The sequence below is a fragment of the Crocodylus porosus genome, unplaced genomic scaffold (assembly GCF_001723895.1).
Source record: "Crocodylus porosus isolate Cpor-Errol unplaced genomic scaffold, CroPor_comp1, whole genome shotgun sequence".
Classification (NCBI taxonomy): Eukaryota; Metazoa; Chordata; order Crocodylia; family Crocodylidae; genus Crocodylus; species Crocodylus porosus.
Genome location: NW_017728936.1, coordinates 1,860,249 through 1,884,420, shown reverse-complemented (window position 1 = coordinate 1,884,420; position 24,172 = coordinate 1,860,249). Strand labels below are relative to the sequence as shown.

The 24,172-nt window shown below is 46.2% G+C and overlaps 1 protein-coding gene across 3 annotated transcripts in view; it reads left to right on the top strand.

Annotated features, from left to right (window-relative positions):
* Window positions 1–24,172, top strand: part of KIRREL3 (kin of IRRE like 3 (Drosophila)) — a 367,287-nt gene that overhangs the window by 60,001 nt on the left and 283,114 nt on the right. For all 3 annotated transcript variants that reach the window (XM_019546971.1, XM_019546970.1, XM_019546972.1), the window contains exons 2-3: window positions 3,512–3,661; window positions 8,980–9,129. In XM_019546971.1, coding sequence (XP_019402516.1) covers window positions 3,512–3,661; window positions 8,980–9,129 — 300 coding nt within the window. The remainder of the gene's footprint in view (window positions 1–3,511; window positions 3,662–8,979; window positions 9,130–24,172) is intronic.

Below are 24,172 nucleotides of genomic sequence, written 5' to 3'. Positions count from 1 at the left end.
TGGGCAGGGTTCAGGGGGGACTAGGGGAGCAGGCAGGGGATGGTGCCTGGCAAGGGTCCCCCCATGGTCCCCTCCCCACTCCTCCAGCCTCCCCCTCCCCTGCCTCTAGTACTTACCAGCTCCGAGTCCAGGTCCAGCTCCCTGCTGCAGCCACCAGGGACTGCCCGAATCATCAAAGCTCTCTGAATCTTTTCTGAAGATTCGTAGAGCTTTGAATTGATTCGGACCTTTTAATTGGTCCCCTGATTCAATTCCAATTCAGAGATTCAGCATCAGAATTGATGCAAATCTCCTCCAAATCGAATCACCACCCAAAGCTTTGCATAGCCCTAATGTATATGCACTCAAACAAACCCATGCACACCCACATGAACACACACCTAGCATACAAAAGATCCTTTCAGTAATGGATCAAAAATATGTATGGATATTTTGGGTTAGAGTCATTTTTTTCAGAACTGTTTTCTAATTCTTACCTTTCTCGTATAGATGAAACTAGAATCAAGTGCATTCTGATGCAGACAACTGAACTGCAAGATTACTCCAAATCTGATCCTGCATTTAGCAATAGAGTTAATTGAAAAACACAGTTTCTCTTTTGGAAAAATAGAGAAAATTTGGTTTTAATCAGGACAAGACCATACACTTTTGAAATAGGAACAAGAAATTCTAACAACTTGAGCTTAGAAAATGTCAAAACAAAGGGTGATAGTCTATTACCATTTGGTGCTCTAGATCTTACTTTTATTTGGTTGTCTAAGCTATTAGACCTAAGGACCACTTAGACGACCAAGTGGAAACAGATTGTCTCCCCTGGTTGCCATTTTCATTTCAACTTCTATTGCGCCTCCAAGGAAAGCAAGGGGGAGGAAAAGGAAAAGGAAGATGTGTCTCTGGATAGGACTTCCTATGCTTTTAGCTCTAGAGGTCTCAGCAGCAAAGAGGATAAGGGTCCCCTAATATTAGGCAAAAGGGTAGCCAACACTGCCATGATAATTGAGCAGTTTTGCTTTTATCTGCAAATATGAAGGGACACTGTCAAGTTCTCTAATGATGCACTTATAGTTTCCCATGTGTATATTATCCCAGCAGCATCCGCAGCTCTCGTCAGGCTGAGTAGGGAGAATAAGTGCAGTTTTCTCTGCCTCCTGGTGATGCCACAAACTGGGCAAGGCCTCATTAGACAGCTGAAATCTGAGCAGATGCCAATGGTGCATGTTCAGAAGAAATGTTTCAGTTGCGTTTAACTTGTGAATTGGTAATTAGCTTTTTCTCTCCCACTCATCCCACTAATTTCAGCTGAAGCGCTGTTCCTCAAGCACAGGGGTAGGCAATTATTTGGGCTGGAGGGCCACTTCAGGAGTTTTGGTGAGCTGTTGCAGGCTGTGGGAGCTGGCATAGTGCTGACCCACCACAGCACAGCGGAAGGGGGTGGGGAGGCAGTAGATCCTATCTGACCCAGGCCCAGCTGCCCACATCCATGGCTAGGGGCACTGGACAGAGCAGGTGGGTGGGCAAGCAGGGTTTCCAGACCAGCCAACACCTCTGAAGACAGGGCGCACTCAGCCGGGCAGATAGGATGGGGCCACAGATGAGTGGGGAGCAGCGTCCAGGAGTGGGATGGGCAGGGGGGGCCAGGGCCAGGATCTCCGGGTACTGATAGCATGGGGCCAGGACCTGGGTCAGAGCAGCAGTGTGTTCCCCACATGGCCTTTCACTGTCACCACCTCTTGATCCCCATCCCAGACCCGGTCCCAACCCACCCATCCTACACCCGCTTCTGCTCCCAGACTGCTCCCGCCCGCCCGCAGCTCCATCCCATCCTCCCAGCAGAGCACGCCCTGCCCACAGGGTTCCTGGCCAGTCTTCATGGAGACCCCACCTGCCCGCCTACTCCATCCTGTGCCCCCAGCAGTGGGTGCAGGGTGAACAGGGTCTGGAGGTGGCGGTGACACTAGCAGTGGCAGCCAGAAGGAGCTGCCACTGCTGGGGTTGCCAGGAGGCTGAGTCCATCTGCTGCACTGCCCCAGCCCCGCTGTGTGCCCAGGGGCACTGGAACTGGCCACACATGCCACAGCCCAGGCTGCCCCCCATGCCTGATCCAGGAGGGGCTGAGGAACCTGCTGTGAGCTAGAAACAATCACTTGGCAGGCTGGATCTGGCCTACACGTGTCATATTTTGCCCAGCCCTGCTCAACCAGAACTAGCCACATGCTGCCTGCTGGTGGATTATTTCAATTCAACCTTCTGTGAGTTATTTCCCAGCACAAATTTAGGCATTGTACCATTATGCTGAAAAATGTGCATGGGCATGGTTACTGGGTTTGTTTTTTCTCTGTTTGGTTCAAAAGTTTTTTCCCTTAAGTCATAAAGAACTGAAGGGATTTTTCAGTTTTTAATTCAAATAACATCTCTACTTGAATTACTAAATCCCATTAGAAGAACTTCAGCAACAATCCACAAATGTGCAAAAAGTAGCGGATGTCTCAACATAATGATGACAGCCTTCACTGTTGTAAAATCTCTGGGATTATTATGGCAACAGTAGTATGGAAATGCACATTACTGATTCATTGGGAGATGAGCACAGTCAAACTGGTGAAGGTCCAGATTTTTTAATTCACCTTTATTTTGGCTGCCTCCATTTTTGGGGTGTCCAAACGAGTAATCTTCAGAGACGCTGGGCACTCAATGACCCTCAGATCCTATACACTGTAGTTGGATGTTAGATGCGTGGCAGCTTATAAAACCATGCTCAAGTGTCTTGAGAAAAACACTTATAAGTAGTGGGAACATCTTAAAATGTAGAGCTAAATGCATTCAGCTATAGTAAAAACAAAACAAACTTCACAGTATCTAGAGTGAGCGGGCTGTTGAAAACACTTTCAGCAAGAACTCTGAATGCTCAAGTAGGTAAGAGCATCTGTTTTGATAAGCACCATGTGTTGACTAAACTATGTTAGGATGAGGCAAAATTCTCCCCTGTGCACATTGCCAGTACAAAGCATACCATTGAATTCTTCAAAATAGGGTTGATATGACATGTAAGTGGTACACAGGTCTTTGACTGGGGCTTTGCAGGCCAGAGCTGATGGGTCATATTGCTAGAATGACTATGATGAGAAAATGCATCAGGGCTGGAGTTGAGGGAATGGCAATACCCGTGCAACTCCTTTGTACTGCACCTGCTAGCTCTGTTCAGAGTGTACAGGATGTGCACAAATAAAACAGGCTAGGAGGAAACACTGGGCACCTATTTCATAGATTTTTCCCTCAATAAAGAATTGAACCTTGCTGAACTCTGCCTGGGGTTTCAGGGGAGAATTAGTAATCACCCAGGTAAGACGCACAGACTGTAGCTCCGGGTGGTGGAAAGGTCTATACAGCAGCACCTCAGAATATTGGTTCATGATTCTCCGCACTGCATTATAAACATAACATTTTCTTGTAGTGTTTCAGGTGCAGCATGTAACCCTCTCCCTGTTTCTTGTATCTCTTTCCCTTTCTCCAGGTCAAGCGTCTTCCTTTACTCAGCAGCCTCAAGATCAGGTGGTAATAGCTGGGCAGCCTGTGACCCTGCTGTGTGCGATCCCTGAGTACAACGGCATCGTGCTGTGGATTAAAGATGGACTTGCCCTAGGAGTAGGCCGGGATCTCTCGAGTAAGTCTTTTGAGATTCCTCGAGCTTGTTTTATTCAACTGGGTGACAGCACAGAGATGGGTAACTCTGCAAACTCCGCAGACAGAAAAGGGAGAGGGGTTCCAGAATGGGGAAAGCGCACTGCATGGACAAGTTCTTTTCTGTGCTATTCAGTGGGTGCGCCTGCACATTCATTTATGCACCATAATTACTGCACATTACGTTTGGTACTTGGATAAGCAAGTACTAAATTAATGTGCAGTAATTCAGCGCACAGGTTTTTTCAGACTCTAACCGATTGATCAGTAGCCTAATACTACTGTGCAGTGGCGTATTAGCATGGGTTTTGCCCAGCACGCGACTGTCCAGTGTTATTAGGCTACTGCACAGTTAGCATCTCCTATAGATGCATCCAGTTACTCATCGACTGGTATCATTTATAGATGTGTGAGACTAGAGCTGAATCAGAACAGCAAAATAAAGGCTTGATTAGGGTCTGAACTGAAAACATGGGTTCAACCCTCCCTCCCCCCCCAAAAAAGTTTGTTTTCAAACAAAACAAAACATTTATTTTTAATTTTTTTGATTATTCAGCCTTTTTCCTCCCTCCCCCTTTTAAGTTTAGGTCAAAAAAATGAAATATTATGAACATGTTGAAATGAACCATTTTCCAAATATTTTCCAAATATTTCTTTTAAATGCTGAATTCAGTTCAAGCTCACAAATTATTCTGGTTCCCCTAAACTGCATTTTCTTACATATGTATTATCTGATGAAAATAATTTCTCTTACCCCTATTATTTAATCACACACAGATGATTGAGTTTCCTGACAGCAGACAAGAGCTTGCCAAGAATTGTACTTTATTTTGGATGTTTTGCTGAAAATGAAACAGATTTGCTGTTTGGTGAAATGTTTCACAGACTTGTGGGGGTTTCTATTGTATACACCAAACTGAAAAAAATAATAATAGAGAGCCTGCCTCCCTGCCCTCCCCCCCAAAAAATTAACCAAAATGCTTCCCTTCTTCCATGAATATGGACATTTTATTGTTTTAGCAAAAACATGTAATGCACTTTTCACCTATTGTTTGCTTCTACCTCTGACAGTTCAGCATGTGAGACTCCAGTTCAGCATAGCGCTTCAACAAATGTTTAACTTTAAATACATGTTGAACTGTTTAACTACCAGTGACATTATGTACAACTTAAAAATTAAGCACAAAACTAAGTGCTTTTTAATTTTGGACATAATGCAGTGAGCTTTGTCCATTCCTCACACCCCAAAGCGAACTTACTTGGCTTGGCTATGGGAAGGAAATAATTTTCCTGACGTGCTGTTGTAATTCACTGCACCTTTGTAAGCCACTACTGAATGAAAATAAAGATATAATTCACCAGCTTTGGCTGTTGTACAAATGTTATCAGAAATAGACATGCAAATTTTAAAAAACTGGCTAGCATTGATGAAATGTAGAAGGCAGGTTCAGCTATTGCCTATTGAAATACGTTGTGCTTGCCATTGCCATCATTGTATTATGAACCCTGATCCATATGATAAGGTTGAAATCATTTCACTCTAGAGAACACAATAAAAGCACCTGGTTTTGAGCAATGCTTTTTTATGAGGCAACTTAAGATCTGATTCTCAGAAGGCCTGAGGACCCACACTATTCACTGCTGCCAAGGGAAGTTATCAGTGCTAAACACCTCTGAAAATCAGACCCTAGATGTCTCCACTAGAGCATGCAAAATCAGTGATTATGTCTGAAAAATCTGCCGAGAGTTAGAAGAACAGACTCCAGGTTTCGCGGATGCTCTGTGGTACCCTCTAAAAGTGGATTCCTTTTTGGGATTGCTATTCTTCTCTCAGCTTTGCTTCAGTAAGCAATCCACTCTTTAAAAGTACAGGATGTGAAAGCTGTATTCCATACATTACTACATACGATGAAGAATCCATCTTTACCTACAAGATCTTGCAAGATGAACTGGTAACAACAAGCCCATTGAAGTATGTGGCTCATGTGAACGACTTGAACAATTAACAGAGCTGGGTCTGCTTTAGTAAGAGAAACTGCCAGCTTGAGTGATACCAGCTCAGCTAGTCATCTAATTAGCTAAACACAAACAAACCCATCATTTGTATTTCTTGCGGTTCAGGAGAGCAAATCCTGCTGTTGATAGCTTGCAAAACAACAAAAACATGCGAGAGTGCCAAGTTGCCTGTGCTACACAGTGCATTAATCACCAGGCTAGGGGAAAGGCAGGGTGATGGCATCCTTTTCTACATCACCATTCAGGTGGCTTACAAAATGATGTGGGCAACTGATACTCCTAAGACCCTAGCAGGTCTTTATCCAGCAAGGCTTCTAGGCACATGGATAGTTCTATTGAAAATAGCCAGGCTATTCATGGGCTTAAACTGAAGATGTGAGAGCTGTATTGAATCAGGTTTATAGGTTTAATTCACTGCTTTATACTTTCATTGCCTACTGTCTGAGCTCATTAGCTACGTTAATGAACTAAGTCACATAACAGGTCAGTGGCAGAACATGGAATAGTAGGTTTTCTAGCAGCATTGCTTATTTTGAAAGCAGGTAGTAATGTGAGTTTTCAAACCAATGCAAAAGTTGTGGCAAAAGCAGCAAATGGGAAGTACCATGGAACAGGACTGCCTGTTACAGACACAGGAGGCTCCAGGTCTGAACCGTTCATAGTCATTCACATGTAGAGTTTCATTTCAGGTTTACAGAAACTTTGTGAGGCAAAATCAAGTTCCATCTATCTAACTAAACACAGAGGCCAGAGTGCATGAGATCACCTGCATCTTTATTATAGGAATGTGGCTACAGGCTTCAGCATGCACTGTTTCACTTCACAGCACCGACCTTTGGGGTCAGAGACGTGTTAGGTGTGATCTTTGAAAAGCTGATAATCTGCCAGTGAGACTTTGTATACAGTACTCTGACAACACAACTGAAGCAATCCATTATTTCTTAGCTTTCACCCCTTTACTGGGGTTTCCTTTATATTCCTTAGTCTGCATTCCTTCTTGAACTTTTAGGATCCCGTAAGATCTTTCTCTGGTTCTCCTAAATCTTAGGATCATAGGAAAGTAGAGCTGGAAAGGAGGTGCTGGACAAGGTCCTCTAGTCCAGCACTATGCTCAAGAAAATATTGTCCCAGACTAAATCATCCCAGCCAAGTGTCTGTCCAACCTGCTTTTGAAAATTTCCAAGAATGGAGATTTCACAACTTCTCTAGTTCACCTATTACAATGCTTGACCACCCTCATGCTCTCCAACCTAAATGTCCTCTGTTGCACTTGAAGCCATCACTCTCAATCCTGTCCCCTACAGCCAAGGTTCCCTCTAAGGTGCGTGTGCGCAGCTACGCACAACTAAAAGTCTGGCTGCGCACAGCCTTTTCAAGGTCACACACTGGGAGAGGAGCTGAAGGTAAGCTCCGAGGCGAGGCAAGGCTAGGTGGGGCAGGGGCCTGGCGCAGGCTCTGGCGGGTCCAGGGAACTGCTCCACTCCCCTTCATCACCTCGGGGAGCGAGGAGGCACATGGTGTCAGGGCTGGAGACTGGAGCACTTCCCCGGAGCTGGTGGAGCCGGCAGAGCAGTGTCCTCTTCCCCGAGGTGAGGCAAGGCAGGGACATTTGCTGGGGGCTGGCGTGGGCTCCGCCAGCTCCGGGGAAGTGCTCCACTCCCAAGCCATGACGCCACGTGCCTTCTCGCTCCCCGAGGCAAATCGGGGGAGCGGAGCAGTTCCCCAGAGCCAGCAGAGCCTGTGCCAGCCCCCAGGCCCAGCCCTCAGCTCCCTTCAGTAAGTGTCCCACGCCGGACCGAGGCAGTGCGCTCACGGACCACTGCTCTTTAGAGGGAACGTTGCCTACAACCCCAGAGAAAAACTCATCTCTATCCTCTCTATCATCAACCTTCAGGTATTTGAAAGCTGTTATCAAATCTCCCCTCAGTCTATTCTTTTCCAGACTAAATAACCCTAGTTCTTTCAGCTCTTCCTCATGAATCATGCTTCCCAGGCCCCTAATGATTTTTGCTGTTCTCTTTCCAACCTGTTCACATCTTTCTTGATGTGTGGAGCCCAAAACTGGACATAATACCCAGGGTGAGGCCTCATCAGTGCTGAATAGAGTGGATGAGTAATTTCCCTTGATTTGCAAGTGACAACCCAGGGTGCTGTTGGCTTTTTTTTGCAACACGAGGACACTGTTGGCTCCTATTCACCTTATGGCCCACTGAAAGGGTCATGGTCAAACATCTGGCCAACAAGCTGGAAGCAGCCTGGGGAGCCATGTGATCCAGCTCATGGGTCTCAGACAAACCCTAGACTGGTGTGCAGGCTGGATCCAGCATCATGAGTGCTGCATGTGGTCCAAAAGGCTAGCACAAGGCATGTCCTACATGCTGCACCCATGCCAGACCGGCTCTTTGTGTTGCCTTAGGGGCTGGTTTGGATGGGCTATGCCAGAGCCAGTGCACAGGACCACCGCATGTAGCATGTGCCCGATGCCAGCCCCTGGATCATGTGCAGCCCATGTGGCCAGTTCAGCCTACATGCCACATGTAGCATGCACCAGCCCCACTCCTGGGTTTACGTTGAAGCAGTGTGCGGGGCTGGACATGGTGCCACAGGAGCTGCACCCAGGACATGGGGCCTGCACAGGGTGTTCACTGCACATGGTGTTCTGCCAGCCTGATCCTACACGCTGGCTCCAGCACAGCCCAGTCTGACCCAACAACTTGGTTCAGCAACCTTCATCTGACCCATGAGGCTGAATGAGCTTGACACCCCTGGTGTGCTGTATCCCCCAGGTCCTTCTCTGTAGTACTGCAGTCAAACCAATCATTCCCCAGTCTGTATTTGTGCAGGCAATTATTCCATCCCAATGCAAGACTTTACATTTTTTCTTGTTGAAACTCATCTGATTGACTAAGGGCCAGTCCATTTTTCCAGTCTATGCAGGTCATTCTTGTTCCTATTCATGTCTTCCAGAGTGTCTGCAGCTCTACCCAGCTTGGCATCATCCACACACTTGCTACATGTGCACTCAATCCCATTATCCAAATCACTCATGATGTTGAGCAATAGTGGACTCAGGACAGACTGATTTTGAATCCATTATACTCTTGGGATGGGGTTAATAACACACACCTGATCTGGCTGGCAGGGTGATTCAGGAAAATCATAGAACGTGATACCTGGCCATGGTCAGCTTGCTGAATGAAGCCTGGAAACCCAGTTCTTCACTTTAAACTCCTCATTTTCTGTCTGTTAGTGTGTAACTGCAGCTCTGCTTATATTTTCCTACAGGCTATCCACGCTATTTGGTTGTCGGAGACCATTTATCTGGGGAGCATCACCTGAAAATCCTCAGAGCGGATCTCCAAGATGACGCCATGTATGAGTGCCAAGCTATTCAAGCGGCCATCCGATCCAGACCAGCCCGGTTGACTGTTCTCGGTATGTCTTCCTCTCCTCTAGCATGAGCACACTGGGGAGGTTATTGTGTTTTCTTCCTTGAGATATACTTTGTGGCTCTTTAGATAGATTTTTTTTGTTTTGTTTTTTGGGAGGTTTTTTGGTAAACCGTTTGTTTATGCTGCTGGATCGGGGTTATAAGCTTTCAACCATTTGAAGCAAGAAAAAAATTTCTCAGGGCTGACTCCAGGTGTTCTTTTTCCTTGGGCCCTCCCCACCAAGTTAATATTTTTTTCACACATGCTCCCACAGAAAGACAGGAGGGAAAGCTGTATTGAGAGATTGTAGCTAAAAGACTTCTTACTGGTACAGTCTTATGCATTCACCCTGGAATTGTGCCAGTGCACTGTATACAGGGGGGTGTATCTTGCGCTGGAAAGGGGAATAACTGTGCTGGTAAAAGTGGCAGTTTTATTGGCAGGTTTCAAGATTAAGTATAGATGCTTGCCAGAATGGACCAACAAAAGGCAGGCTCCTCATAAAACTGTCTAGTGTGAACCAGGCCTTAGAGTAATTCCTCTAAAACTTTTTTAAAGGAACAACATTTTTCCTTTTCTAAAACTTGTAGAGATTTTCACATTTGGTATTTGGTAAATAGTTTCAGTTTTCAAAACACCAGCCTTTTTGAATGTGTGTTTTTAGCTTTGAAATAGGAAAGGTGGTTTTTCATTCAAAAAAGGGGGTTGGTAAATGTTTTTATTTGCTCCTGCTATAACTGAACAGCAGAAAAACAATTATCAACAAAACAAACAGTTATTGCTGAACGTGTGGGTCAGCAGAGTCTGTCTATGCAGAAAAACTGAGCTCTGTTTCGTAGATTATAATTCCCATAAAACACATCTTCTGCCATAAATAGAAACCACTGAGTACCATATATTTTCACATAAACAGCAGCCAGCATCTATTCCACACATTGGGTAACCCCAAGGATAATAATGATTTCCCTTTGATCCATAAAAACATCTTCCTGCTCAGTCAACATTGTGCATTAGCTTGGAGTTCTGGCATACGCTTCGACATGAAAGAAATCTGCAGATGAATGGGGAAAGTAACACAGCCATGTCATTCAAGTCCCATCCTCCTGCTCTGCTTACTGTCACTCTGTGCAAGCTACATCGCCTTCCCCTCCCTAATCTACACCTCCTTCTTGTGTTGTAAAATAATAATATGTTGCTGAAGACATACAAAAGAAATAATATGTTATTTAATTAGACATAAAGATGCCAAAACTAATTCAGTCCCAGGGTGCACGGGCATATGCCAGAACTCTGAGCTACTGTGAAATGTTGATTGAGCAGGAAGATGTTTTTATGGATCAAAGGGAAATCATTATTATCTTTGGGGTTATGGAATAGAGGGTGGTTAATGTTTATGTGAATATACATGGTACTTGCTAATTGGTACATTTACCTAGGATGTTCAGCAACTTGCATTTTGCAGCGTGTTTTTTTTTTTTAAACAAATTAAAGTTATAGCACACTAGAAACAAACTCCTTTCAGAAACAGCATGGGATTTACATGTACTAAGGCAGATGTTCTTGGGGAATTTGAGGTTGACTGGGGAAGAATGATGGGTATTTCACTCCTCAGAAGGATGAATCATTAGTGGCCCGTGGACCAGAGTTCAAGCATCTTTGTATTAAGATACCACACATCCTTCATTGTGTTATCACCCGGGAATGACAGTGAAGGTAGCCATGGGCTATACATAGAGATTCTGCAGGCTGCATTTTGTCCAGCTCTTGGTAGGGGGAATTGGTAGGTATATAATGAGCAGCTGTCTCTGGCAGTCCCTTATATTCAGAGGGAGATCTGGTTCTTAACAGCCAGTTACACTATTCAGCACATTGAGCTATAGGTACAATATACTGTACATTAGGGAAACAAAGAGCATATTTGTACTGGGAAATGGATAGAAACTTCAAGTAGTTACCAAAGTGTAATGCCACCAGCTGTGCAGATGTTTCTGGTTTTTAAATCGTCATGCAGACTCAGCTGGCCTGCTTTATTTCTGAACTAAGTGGGCTCTGCAGGCTGCTCCATGATGAGACAGATATAGTTTCCCTGAATGACAGTTCAGTGAGTGGAGGGAATGTGGCAGGTTACCTCAGTCACTGGAGCTGAAGCTTAGAGCACAGGTCAGGAGTCAAATTTTGCACTGACAGATGCTCTTGGGCAACTCACTAAGGACAGAAATTTCAAACTCCGGTGCAATTACCAGGAGCAGTTGGTGATCATAATCTCTGAAAACCAGACCGCTCACGTAGGTGCTGAAATATGGAAGAAGGCACTTAGTTCCAGTTTGAAAATATTGGATATAACTTCTCTGGGCCAGATACAGTGGGGTTACACAGCTGAAAGCCAGGGCAAAATCTAAGTATCAAAACTTACTCCTTTGTAGAATATGTGTAATAGCACTGGGCAGTGTCAGAGTTGTACTGCGAGTTCCTGACATAGCGAACCCTATAGAAATGCCAAGTGTTAAGGGCAGTGTAAATGATGCTGATTTGATTGATAGAGAGTGTAACAATATTGCAGGAAAACTTGCTCTGAGGCTCCTTATTGATTAACAACCAGCCTGTAGAGGGCCACATAACAAGCAGGAAAACAGTAGTATCCCAGGTTGGGAGACGTGGGGCTGGGGAAGAGCCAGAGAATGCATGTTATCAGGGCATCAGGCTGGATGCAACAGCTAAGGCACTGGTTGGTTGGAAAGAGAAAACTGGGCAGCTTGACAGCTGTGATTGAAAGCCAGGCAGGAAAGCAGCCTACTCTAGCTGCTAGCCACAGGCTAGTGGTAGAAGCAGAACAAGAGCAAACAGCCTGAGTCTGCATACCTGATCCTAGACTGCCCCTTGGGTTAGGAATAGGAACTTCTGCTTTAACTTCTGAGGACCTGTGCATGAGGATTTCTGCAGAAAAATGTAAGTGAAATGATTTTTTGTGTCATTTATTTTTACAAGACTTTCTGTTTTGGTTTGGCTTTTTTGGTGGAAAGGAAAACTATTTGGTTCCCCCCCACCCCTTTCCATCCTACTTCCCCATATTTTTACAGGGGGAAAAAAATGGTTGAATTTTTCAGGAAAAAAAGGCCCTAAAATATTGTTCATTAGGTATGGTGCAGTGAATACCAGACATCTAAATGGGATTGGCCCAGCCCCATTGACACCCTAGGGTTACAGTCTGTTAGCTTGCAGTATAGTACTCAGCCATTAGATGTCTCAGCGTGCTAGTAAAGGGTGCCGTCTCTGATAAACAAGAGAAGCAAAGTTGGGACTTGATCTGTGCAGAAGGTTATTTGTTAATCTCTATAATATGCTGTTGCTGTTTTTAAAAAATGCTTGTTTTAAGATCTATGATTTCATATAGTGCAACACAGCATTTAAAGTTCATACGGCAGAGAGAGGTAAATTTTAGTGGAAACAAGCTGCTTGCCTTATCTCCTTGGCATACTTTAGTGTAGGCAGATACTTACTGGGGATGGTTTTCCCTTCTCTCTGCATCCATAATAGCCTAAAATCTGGGGTCAGAGACGCAAAGTAGCTCTCTTTCTCCAGCTTAATACAGGTGCACAAAGTACTGATACAGTACTAGGCTCTGAAGCTGGTTGTGCTCCCAGAGAGAATACAGGAAGCCAGACAAGACCAGCCAGGTGAAAAGCCAAGACTAGTTTAGCCTCAAGAAAGCCAGGCTCTTACACCCACAGCTCCACTCTGGGGTGGAAGTTCTCTGATTCCAGACTGACAGCTCCAGCCATATAACATGGTTTTAGTGCCTTGCAGGGCTTCCTGTTCCCTAACCCTCCAGAATAAATATTTGAGCAGTGCAAGTGCTGACTCAGACCGTGTGTGTGCGCCCACACTGCCACCTACATATATCAGTACACACACACACACACACACATTTCATCCACTGCCGACCTAGCAGATTCACTCTGCTAGCCTCCAGATATGCATTTCCCTTCAGATCCCCTTTTCTCTGATCCAAGAGATGAATAATCATAATGAGATTATAAAAGATTGGAGCTGGAGCCTGGGAGTATATTAATAATAAGTTTTAACCCAGCAGTCTCTAAAAGCTGGGAGAAAGTTACCCTAAGGTTCGGGGTGAGAAGGTTGCCCAGAAAGTTTATTGCTGTGCATTTTGCTTCAGAGTTCATGTTGCACTCCAAGGGGCTTTATTGCTTGGACTTGCCTAAGGAAGGAGCCATTAGTACATTCATACAAAACCAGCAGGGCACGGGTATATCGTGTGACTCTGATTAAGAAAAACCAAACAAAACAAAGCATAGCATGCTGTCTGCGGGTAGAGTGCAGGCATTGGAGCCAGAGAAGCAATTGTATGTCTCACTGCTGGTGGCATTGATACCAACCCCAGCACCGTGTAGGGACTGGTAATGAGGCCAAGCAATTCCCTTCAGGGGCAATGATTTCTCTGTATTTACAGGGGCTTTTGCTGCATTTATAGAAGGTGGCAATTCTGCTGCGGCTGTTTCTCAGGGATGCAATCCAATAAAACAGTGCACATGGCCACTATAAAACTATACCGCTGTACAAATAACCAGCAGCCTGTGTCCACAAACTATATATAACTCTGTACAATGACAAAGGGCCATGGGTCTGCTCCAGAACTCTTCCAGCCACCTTCCCTATTATGTGGGGACCCTACTTTGCAATGAAATGCCCATGAACCCTAATGATCCTTGCATTTTCTGCAGTGGAAAGGTTTCCACATCACCTGTAATCAGCTGGCTACTACAGTAGTGTCCCCTGGGGGGTGGAATCAGTCTGGATGTCCCAGGCCCTCAGTTGCTGACAGCCAGTGGAGAGCCACAGTTTGCTTGAAGGCCTCTTAGGTGAGTAAATGACACCTCACCTTGCATCTTTGATTCTCCTCTGAGCAGCTCCTGTAAATAAGGCATGACGTTGCTCTAAAGCTGTAGGGCCTTGTTCTTTGATGTTCTGTGTGCCTCGCTAATAGAGGTCTTAACCCTACAAAGCACACAAGTCACTGGAAGTAAATTAAATCCCTAAATAAGGGAGGAAGAGAAGATAATTTTCAAAGGTATTTTGTGCCACCAGCGAGAGCTACTTGGCTCTCTGGCTTTGCTTCTGGGAGATGATGTGTCCAAACATTTTCTTTGTCTTCCATCCATTCTGGCATGGTGCTGAGGCTTAATTGAAGCCTGAGTTATTATGTTATATTGAGTCCAGCATGTCAGCTGCCCCCCGTCTCATGCTGAGACTGCAGGTTCCACACATGCAGGGGGAGGAACCATAACTCATCTCCAGCTGTGTGTACAAGGCTCACAATATTCAGGGAAACCATTTGTCAACACCCCATCTTAGCTCTGAGTGTCTGATGACCCCGAACCTATGTCATGTGGTACTGGCCAGCCTTTCCTCTGATTGCTGGTGGGGATGAGGTTGGCAATCATTGGCAGAGTTCAACAGTAAATCTTTTTCGTTGGCTTCTGTTTCAACTCTAGCTTCCTGCTTTGTGAACCATTCTGCCCCCTGAAAATGCCTCTGCCTACACCCTCCCCAACCTCAGCCTGGTGCTGCTGCCTCAGATGGCTTGTGCCATCTTGGTCTGCACTCAGGCTATGCATGGACCACTCCAAGAAAATCCCCAAATACAGTCATTTTTTATAGCGACTGTCCCTCGTGTCTGACACAGCTTCCTAGGTCTGATGTCTCTAGTTCCCCAGCTCAGATGAAGAGCTACACCATATTTTAATTATTTAAGATTTTGTCACATAGTTTTTAAATCTACACGGTTAAATGTAGTGGAATGGAGCCTTCCATAACTTTGGAAGTCGAAGCACTCAGCCAGGGGAGTCTGTTAGTATCATTTATGCCCGTTCACTTCTGGGGTAAAAGCTTTATTCCCAGAGAGGGTGAAGGAAAGTATTTCTTTGTCATTCCACTGAAATATCTATTTGTGAGGTATGTTACCTCTCCCTTCCCCTGCCAGTAACATACACGTGTATTACTGACAGGCACAAATCACAGGACTTCTGCATCCATGCATTGAGTAATAATGTACACATATAGCATCTTTCACCCCAGCGCTTCTCAAAGTCTTTCCAAACTTTACCCATGTGTGAATCACTTAATTCCTGTCTAAATACGTCCAATTCTGAGGCGGAGCACAAAAGCTGTTTAACGGTGCACATCACACAACATGCAGGTTAGGACTAGAAGTCAAGTCTTTTATCCAACAGGAGCCACACAGTTTATGGTGACACAATGTAACACCCCTAATTGAATGCATACCAGGACAACAGTCTGCTATTCCTGCAAAAACAGGTCTTGGGGTCTTTCATGACCCTAGATCATCAGGGCTTTGTAGCACCTCCAGTTACAGGGTCCTAGCACCTTGGGTGCTCACTGGGTCCATAGTGACAGGCATGGGAGAGCAACGCCTTTTGAATCATAGGTGCATGCTGTGTTGCAGTCCGGTGGTACTTCTGGGGGCATAGGGTGATTGTTAATACATAGACTTACAAGCAGAAGGATATGCTCTGTCAAACCATCATACTACTCCCTACCCCCAATGCTGTCAAGCCAATTAAGCATGCAGGGCTTCAGTCAGTCTACAAGAGAAGCCACCAAAAGAGACTCACATTTGAAACACCCGCAGCAGAGTGAGTAGCTAGTACTTTATGATTGAGCCAACAAAAAACAGCCTCTTTATTTTCCCCCTTCTTCTCCTTTTGATATATCCATGAACAGATTGTTATTCCTTTTGTTTTATTTGACAAACAAAATCATTCAAAAGTTTGCACTTTTTGATTAATTCTGTAGATTGTGAGCCTCTCTTTGTGAGCTTTTAGTTGCCGGTATAATTATCAGTCATGAAAAGTTATCAGTGATTGGCTGTCAAAGGGAAGAAAGTATCAAGCTGGATTCTCCAAGGGGCTGTCCTGGATCTCCTACTATTCTATAGGTTCACTAGTGACTTGGATGGTGGAGTAGAGAGCACCCTTATTCATTTGCAGATGATACAACACAAAGAGAGGCTGCATGTAGTCTGGAGGACAGGATTGAAATTCAAAACGATCTTGATAAATTGGAGAAGATATTACTGAAGAAGGCTGTTGAATCTCCATTGCTAGAGGTTTTTTTAGGAACAGGTTTGACAGACATCTGTCAGGAATGGTTCAGCTATTGTTGATCCTGCCCTGGGGCAGGGGAAAGACTGGAGGGCCTCTTGAGAACCCTACCATCCCTATTGTCTATGATTCTATCATTTGGAGTTCATTGTCTGAGCTGCATCAGTTGATGGGAGTAGGCCAGATAAGTCATGTAGTGTGTTAGTCTTCCCCATGAAGAAATGGCAGCAAAACTTGATCCCTCTAACATTTGGGGAAGTGAACAGTATTGGCTTATCTCTGGAGAGTGAACTTGGATCTGATACATCTGGAAGCACATGTTGGGTGCATCTACATGCATGCTTTACTGCAGTCTTGTCTAATTAGCTCCACAGTAAACCATCACCGTCTACACATCCAGTGCTATTAGGCTGCAGTAAACTGATTAACTCTGCTATAGGATAGTACAGTCAGGACAAATACTATCCTACAGAGGAGTTATTTAATTCACTGAAACACAGATGTGGACATGGACCTGCTGGCTAGGGGCCTGCTATCTAGCCTCACGCTCTAGCACCCTTGTGCCACAGCCAGCCCCTTTGAAGCACGTTGAGCCAGGCCGGAGCACCTCTGGGCTAGTGGACTGACCTCTGGGGCCCTCTGCCAGCCAGGGCTGCTCTACCCCAGCTCAACAGGCTGCAGTCCTGGGCACACATGTAAACAGTGTGTCCAGAAGCAATCAACTCTACTATGAACTGCACCAAAGTTTATTCCAGCGCACTGATAGCACATGTAGATGCACCCATTGAGCTAAATGATGAAAAGTGGCAGCTTCCTCCACTAGATGGTGCTAGAGATGCCACTGGATTGACGTGGAATAGGGAAGCAAATAGTGTCAGGCTCTTGTGTAAGTAAAGGCTGGAGGGAAATTTTCTTTTGCATTATTTGAAACCCCAGCTTTACCTCAAAGTGATGAAGTGAGGCCCCAGGCAAGCTGGGAGCCCCTGACTACATCCTGGGTTTCTTGATCCCACTGGCATGGATCATAGAGAATGCACTGGCCTGGGCCTAGCTTATTAGCTTTGTGATAGGGTCGTTCTTGGAGCGACTCGACGAGGTCCACTGACTCAGAGCTGGGTAACAGAGACCAAAGTCAGGCCACTCCCCCTTCAGGGGATATTGAGAAGAGAAGACACCTTGCTAGAGCCCCAGGGTAACACCCCCTAGGACTCACAAGATTGTTTTTCAACAGCTGGAGCTGGAGGTAGTAGGATGCAGTGTGTCACAGCCATCCACATCCCTACCCTTGAGCTGTGTTGAGGGACAAGGGCCCACAGCATTGCACATAGAGCACATGGAGCTAATTCAGGCCCCTGCTGTAATCACTGTACCCTTCTCTGGCACCATTGGATACTGGGGGGAATTTCCCTGGTGCAAGAATGAGACACATGTGATTCTTGGCTTCATGGGCATCCAAGAGAGGCTCATAGCACACAGTACCACAGCCCAGCTGAGCTCCACTTCAATCTATAGCCCTTAGGTCCCTGCTACAAATCAGAGCAGCTTCTAGCTATTCTAACTTAGGCCAGTGGCCACACTGCTTCCCCACTCGCAGAGCAGCCCAATGTCAGGATAAGGCAAAAAAGTCCATTGTTGTGCCTGTCCTGCTTTTCCACGGAGTCCTTTTGTGCACAAATGTCCTAATACTATTCTTATCCTTTTCCCAAGCTCTTCTCTGTAAACCTCAAGCACCTCTGATGGACTGGAACAGGCTGGAGGCAGTAAAGATGGGGGAGGAGGCACAAGCTGGAACAGGGGGCAAAGGCAGCTTTATACTCCCCAGGTTAAATATACCAATCTATCCATTTGGTAGCAGGACTTAAGCAGGGCAGAATCGTGTGAGCCACTGGAGGACCATTTGCTACCTGGCACATTTTTAATGGAAGAGCTTCCTAATTTATGATCTATTTAACTAAGATGGGGCATTAATTAAATAAAGTAAAAGCTTGATTAGGACTCAGAGAAATTTAAAAATAAAATCAGATGGCAATCGAGCAAAATTGCAAAGCAAACACTTTGGCTGTAACCGCTGGAGAGTTCCCTCTGGTCTTTCATCAAAGCACAAAGCAGGGAGGGCAAATACAAGAGATTATATAGCCAACAGATGTGTGTTGTTAAAATATGCATCTGCCAACCGCACGGTTTAAGGAGCCAGAGGGCTAGCTTGTAGATCTGACTGTACTCAGGGGACCGTGAATGAATTTCAGGCCCTGCCAGTCGAAGTGGGATTTGCAGACACGTTAATTAGTGTTGAGTTTCCAGCTCTTGAACGCAACCAGGCGAGGAGAAACTTTGAATGGAGCAGTTGCTTCCCCAGGAGGGAGAGGAAGGGAGGGGAAGAGGTGAACCTCCGCCTGCTCCGCTGATCTAGCAAAGGAGTGATGAAGCGTTAGCCTATGCTGGCCAGGGGGCATGCCCAAAACCCATGGCAGACAGGCAGAGGAATTAAGGTCAGGCAAAGCATGTTTCCAAGTGAGTGACAAGGCTGCAGGGAATCCTGATGTTAGTGCTTTCTCCCTCTGCTGGCATCGTCACAGGTATATTCCAGGCTAGGTGGGCTTTTGCACGATCACTCTTTATGTGAGCCTGAGTCCCCACTCAGAGCACATCTAGAGGTAACTCAATTTCCCAAAGAGTGGGGCTGATCCTCTAGGCATGGGGAATCAGAAAAAGGAGTCCTACACTGCGGTTGGCCACAATGAGAACCGTTCCCCTTGTGTCAGAGGATCACTTTGCAAATTTTACTTAGACCTCACCAAAACAAATATTACCTTTCTCACTCTGCAAAGATGTAAATTGAGGCATTAGGACAGAGATGGGCAATTATTTTGACCGGCAGGCTGCTTACTGAGTTTTGGTAAGCAGTCAAGGTTCGCATGGGTAGCCCTGCCCCTTGACAATTGCCCCGTCCACCTTGTCAGCATATTGGGATTGGAAATCCCACCCCCCTAATGCATGACTTTTGCCACTGCAAGTCCCCCCCCCCTTGCCGCCGGAAGTACTCCTTTTGGGAGAAAAGGTGCTGTAATCTGGAAACCAGAAAAAAAACCCAAATCATATACAGAAAAACCCCATCTACTATAACTTATTTTAATTTTATGTTAAAATATTTTTGTACTTATTTATGTGTTTGCGACATGTATCTAGAGGTGCTTGCATAATAGCTCAAAATACAGTCCTACTGAATATTGTGTGTGGACAGTAAGAGTAGGTATGTAGGGGTGTGTGTGTGTGGTGGGGTGTGGGTATGGTGGGAGGGTGTTGATGGGTGTGGGGTATGTGGTTGGGGTGGGGACTGTGGGAGGGTGTGGGGTTATGATGGGGGGATGGGGAATGGGGAGAGAGACAGGGCCACATGCCGGCTCCATCACGTGTGGCTCTTGCGGACTGCGTGTAAGCCGCATGCAGTGCAGCCAGGCAGACCCTGCGCCCAGGTTCCATGCTCCTGCCAACCCACCCTGGGTCCCTGTTGGCACCTGGGCACTGGCACGAGCTCCACTCTCCTGCCCATTGCTGCCACTCGCCTGCTGATTCCCTGGTTTCCCTCCCACACACCTGCCCACCACTGCTGCCATCTCTTTCCAGCTATCACCACTTCCACTCCCCATACTGCTGCTGCTGCTTTCTGTGACCCCCCTGCTGGTCCCCGCACCACTGCCACATCCAGCAGTGCCCCCAGCTGCTCTGCATACTGCTCCCCATGCCTCCAGCACTTTCCGTGGCCCCCAACCTGCTGCTTCCTGCTCTGGCTCCAGCCCAGCATGACAAGCACCATGTGGTTCCTGGCTGCTGGGCGGATTGCAGTGGTTCCCCACCCCTACCTCCCCACCTCTCCATCTGGTTTTATCTGACTTTACACTCAGATGGAGGGTGGGTGGGGAACAGTCAAAGGGTCGCCAGGCCAGAAGCCTCAGAGGCTTCAGGTTGGAGCCTGGAAGTGGGAGTGTGGGGTGGGGGGGAAGCCTAGTGGGCCTTACTATCCAGTTGTTGGGTCCTGCTGCCAACTCCCCCTGGGTCCTGCTGCCACTGACGCCTGTCAACTTTGACAGGCAGCCAGGGGCAGATAAAAATTAATTTTCTAAAATTTTTAGGGACCCCATGGGCTGTATAGAATGGCCTGGCAGGCTGGATGAGGCCCATGGGGCCATATTTTGCCCACCCCTGCCTTAGGAAGTTACTTAACCCAGGTTAAGCAGGCGTTCCAGCAGTGGAGTCCAAAAGTCCTGTCCCCCTGCCCCCTGCTCACATCAAAGTCTGAGAAGAATCAGGCTGCAAGAAAACAACTGCATTCTTTTCCTTCTGACAACAGATGATGTCTGACAGCATCAGACTATAACAGCCAGATCACATTGAACTGTAACACTGCACCAATGTGACGGCTGCAGTGAGCAAGGCTAAGCTTCACTTCATCTTCCTGGTTATTAGAAGAAACTCTCTTAACGGGGCCCCACTGAGATGGGCAGGCCTGAAATCAGATCTACCAGCTTTTTTTGTTGTCATATGAGCCCTCACACATGACATATAATCCTTTTCATAAACTTATCAGCCTCCATCTTAAAAGCATTTCTGTTTCTTGTTCCTACTGCTCTTGTGGGGAGGCTATTCCTACTCTGATGGGTGGGAACCTCCATTTTTCAGCCCACATTTATTCACAACCAGTTTATACCTCTTCTTTCTTGTGCCAACATGGCCCTCCTGCTTAAATGTTTCTTCCTCTCTTTTGTTCCCCACCACCCTGCCATGTTTATAGAGCATATTACCTATATTTTCTCTTAACCTTTGTTCTGCTCAGCTCTGAATCTGTGACAAAAGTGTTATAACGATGGGTCCTTTGGTCTTTGGAGAGCACAATCTCTCTGTCTCTCTGTCTCTCTCTCTCTCTCTCTCACACACACACACATACGCACAGAGTAGATTATATTCCCTCCAATGTGGGGCCAACAAACAGGACACTTGCTCCATCCTACTCTGCAGATCTCCTCTGGAAATGGCTGTGTATTTCCTTTCTAGTGATGGGTGTGAAATGTCCTTTTCCTGAGGAACACCTTTGCTGTTGGGATGGCACCTAGTCATGGGCCCTGGTGCCAGAGGAGAAGAGCAGGCATCTCAGCCATAGCTGAACAGGAAAACAACCAGTAGGTGCTGGTACTTATCCTCCCAAAGTGACCCAGAATCCTGGATCTGTCCTTGGCTGCTAGCCTAGCGATGACCTGTCATTGTAACACTCTTTTCTGTTCCGCTCACTAGCTCATGAATTGCTGGGATAGAGGCTTCCTATGGTAACCTTAGAAGTGGGGAATGTAGGATTTCTGCCTGAGGAAGAAGGCCAGGGTGTTGAAGACCTCTTCTAGGGATTAGTGCCTGTATGGGGGAGCAGGTTGGGAGGGCTGTAGGAGGTTCATGTTTGCAGAAGGGCTGGGCTCAGGATGGGGGACTGAGCAGGTCTGATGCTCATTTTGGGAGAAATGGGAGTGGTACTCAGGAAAGGGATGAGCTTTCTGGGTTAAAGAGGAGACAAGCCAGAGCTGGGTCCCTCTGCTGAACAGAAGGGCACTCTGACAGAGAGAGTTTCTGGTGCGAAGCAGCTGATGTTCAACTGCAGTGTTACAATTAACGAGCAGCCGTGTGCATCAGACAACTCTGAGGTCCCATTCCCTTGGTCTCCAAGGGCCTTTTCTCCCTGATTAATGACACTACAGTGATTAGAAGGCAAAGCATAAAACCATAGCCTCCTCAGTGTCTCTGAAAGGACACGTATGATGCATACACGTACGAAAGGATCTGCGCAGTTGAGGGGCAGGAGCAGGGCTTCCAAGAGTCTCCGTACTGGGACCTGGTGCCTCCAGCTCTGCTCCAGGAAGAGCCTTGCAGCCCTATTTGCAACACGTTTTTGCAGCTTGGCACAGAAAGAGGTTTCATCTGGGTGCAGTGGTGTTAAGAAACTTGGCTAATACCAAGGCAGAGGCTGGTGGGTGAGTGAAGAGAGGTCTGTGATGGAGAAAAAGGAACCAGTTCCATAAATGTAGTGTTAATAATTGATACACAATTAATTTCTACATTCACCTTTTGCTGTCCATTTCTCTGCCTGTTCCCCCTCCAAGGCCTAGTCTAATATTAACTCTGCCTTCTTGAAAGTCCCATTAGAAATAAAGCTTTCCTAAATCAATGTGAATTATTTAATACCGCAGATTAAGTTAATTTAAATACAGAGCTTCTGTCTTTTAATGTGACAGCTAACCAGAAGCAGAAAAAGAAAAAGAGGGTTGCTAGGGTGGTCAAGTGGTTTCAGGTTAAATGATGGCCTTTTTTAGCACCTGGATGTAATGCTGTATGAGAGCTCCCCGGGGGTGATCAGAGGTAGACAGAGAGTGACATTAGACACCTGCCTTATACTTAGTAATAAATCACCTTCCTGTCCGTTTAATGGAGCTCCTGAGAGGTGATCAGAAACAGAATGTCCATTGCTTGGAAAGGCCTGTCTTACAACACTTGTTTTAGTCTCGATTCGGGGTAGGTCTGGCACAGGCTGCTAAGTTAACCAGTTGCAAGGAAGCCACTGGTGGACATGAAGGCAAGCTGCAGCAGCTGGGCATGCATCTGAAGGAAAGGGGGCAAGAGGGGATCCCAACAGAGCTGAAGGGTCTTTTAGTTTGTGTTTCTGTTAGACTTTGACTTGAGGACAGCCTTGCCCTAAAAGTGGATGAACCCTCTCGAGCACAGCCATCACTGAAGTAGGTTGAAAATGCTTTTGGAGAAACTGAGGCAGAGTTGCTGCTGCTGTGCCTCACCATGAGGTAGTATGCAGCACTAGCACCCCAACCACAGGTTCAGAAGATAATTTATTGGATGGAGGCTGGGCCTAGGAGCCTCAGTCCCAAACCAGGACCCCTTGCAGAAACACAGTAGCAAAGGTCAGCATAAAAGAAAAGAGGTACCTGAGTGGATACAAGAGGTAGAGGAAGCTTAGGGTGACAATGAGGATATGGGTCGGCGTGTTCAAAGCACCGCACAACAGACGGTTGGAAGTGACCCTCTGTCAGCACCGCCTTTCTTGTGGCACCCTTCCCTACGAGGGTTTGCTTTCAGGGCTGCTGGGACTTCGTGGGAAACGTGCTCCCTTCTTTTCCTTCCCAGCAAGGAAAATGTGAAGTAAACCCCATGCTCAGATGTGCTCTGCTCTTCCTTTTTAGAGGAGACAGGCAAAACTGATTCATTTATATCCCTATTAAGTGCGTCGTAGCCAGGCATGTGGTACAAGTTTGAATGCCAAATTTCATTTATCTGGTTGTCCTGTTCCCGGCTAAATTCGTAACTCTCCAGTAATGCTTTGCATGAGGTGCGGAGAGGAAGCAAAAAAGGGGAGTGTAGAGGAGTCTGGAGTGAACCACGAGGCAGGGCCATTCAAGTTCTGTTCTGAGTCAGTCCGCTTTTATTTAACATTAAAGACCCACTCTTGGTTTCTTCAGGGCTGCTTCTTTCACCATCCTACTTACTGTGTGTGTGGTTACAGAGCTGGTGAGACAGCAAATAGCACAATGCATCTATTTGCTGTGAAAATACCAAAAAAGCTCCTCCTTAAAGGACCCTAGAGGGACATTCCCAGCGTTAGCCAGGGAAGTCTGGAGCCTTTTCAGATAGAGCCGAGCCTAGGGTCTGCTTCCCACAGCACCATGACAGGGGGATAAAGATTGTTCTGGTCTAACAGAACGCAAATCAGCCACAGCTAATCTGCCATAATGTAGCTAGAACTTAAATATGGCCTCCTAAGATATTTGTCAAGCATATTAAAAATAAATGCCTTGCAAGACTGTCAGGTCTGTATCTTAAAACACATCAAGCAACTGATCACATGCACATTCAAATGCCTAG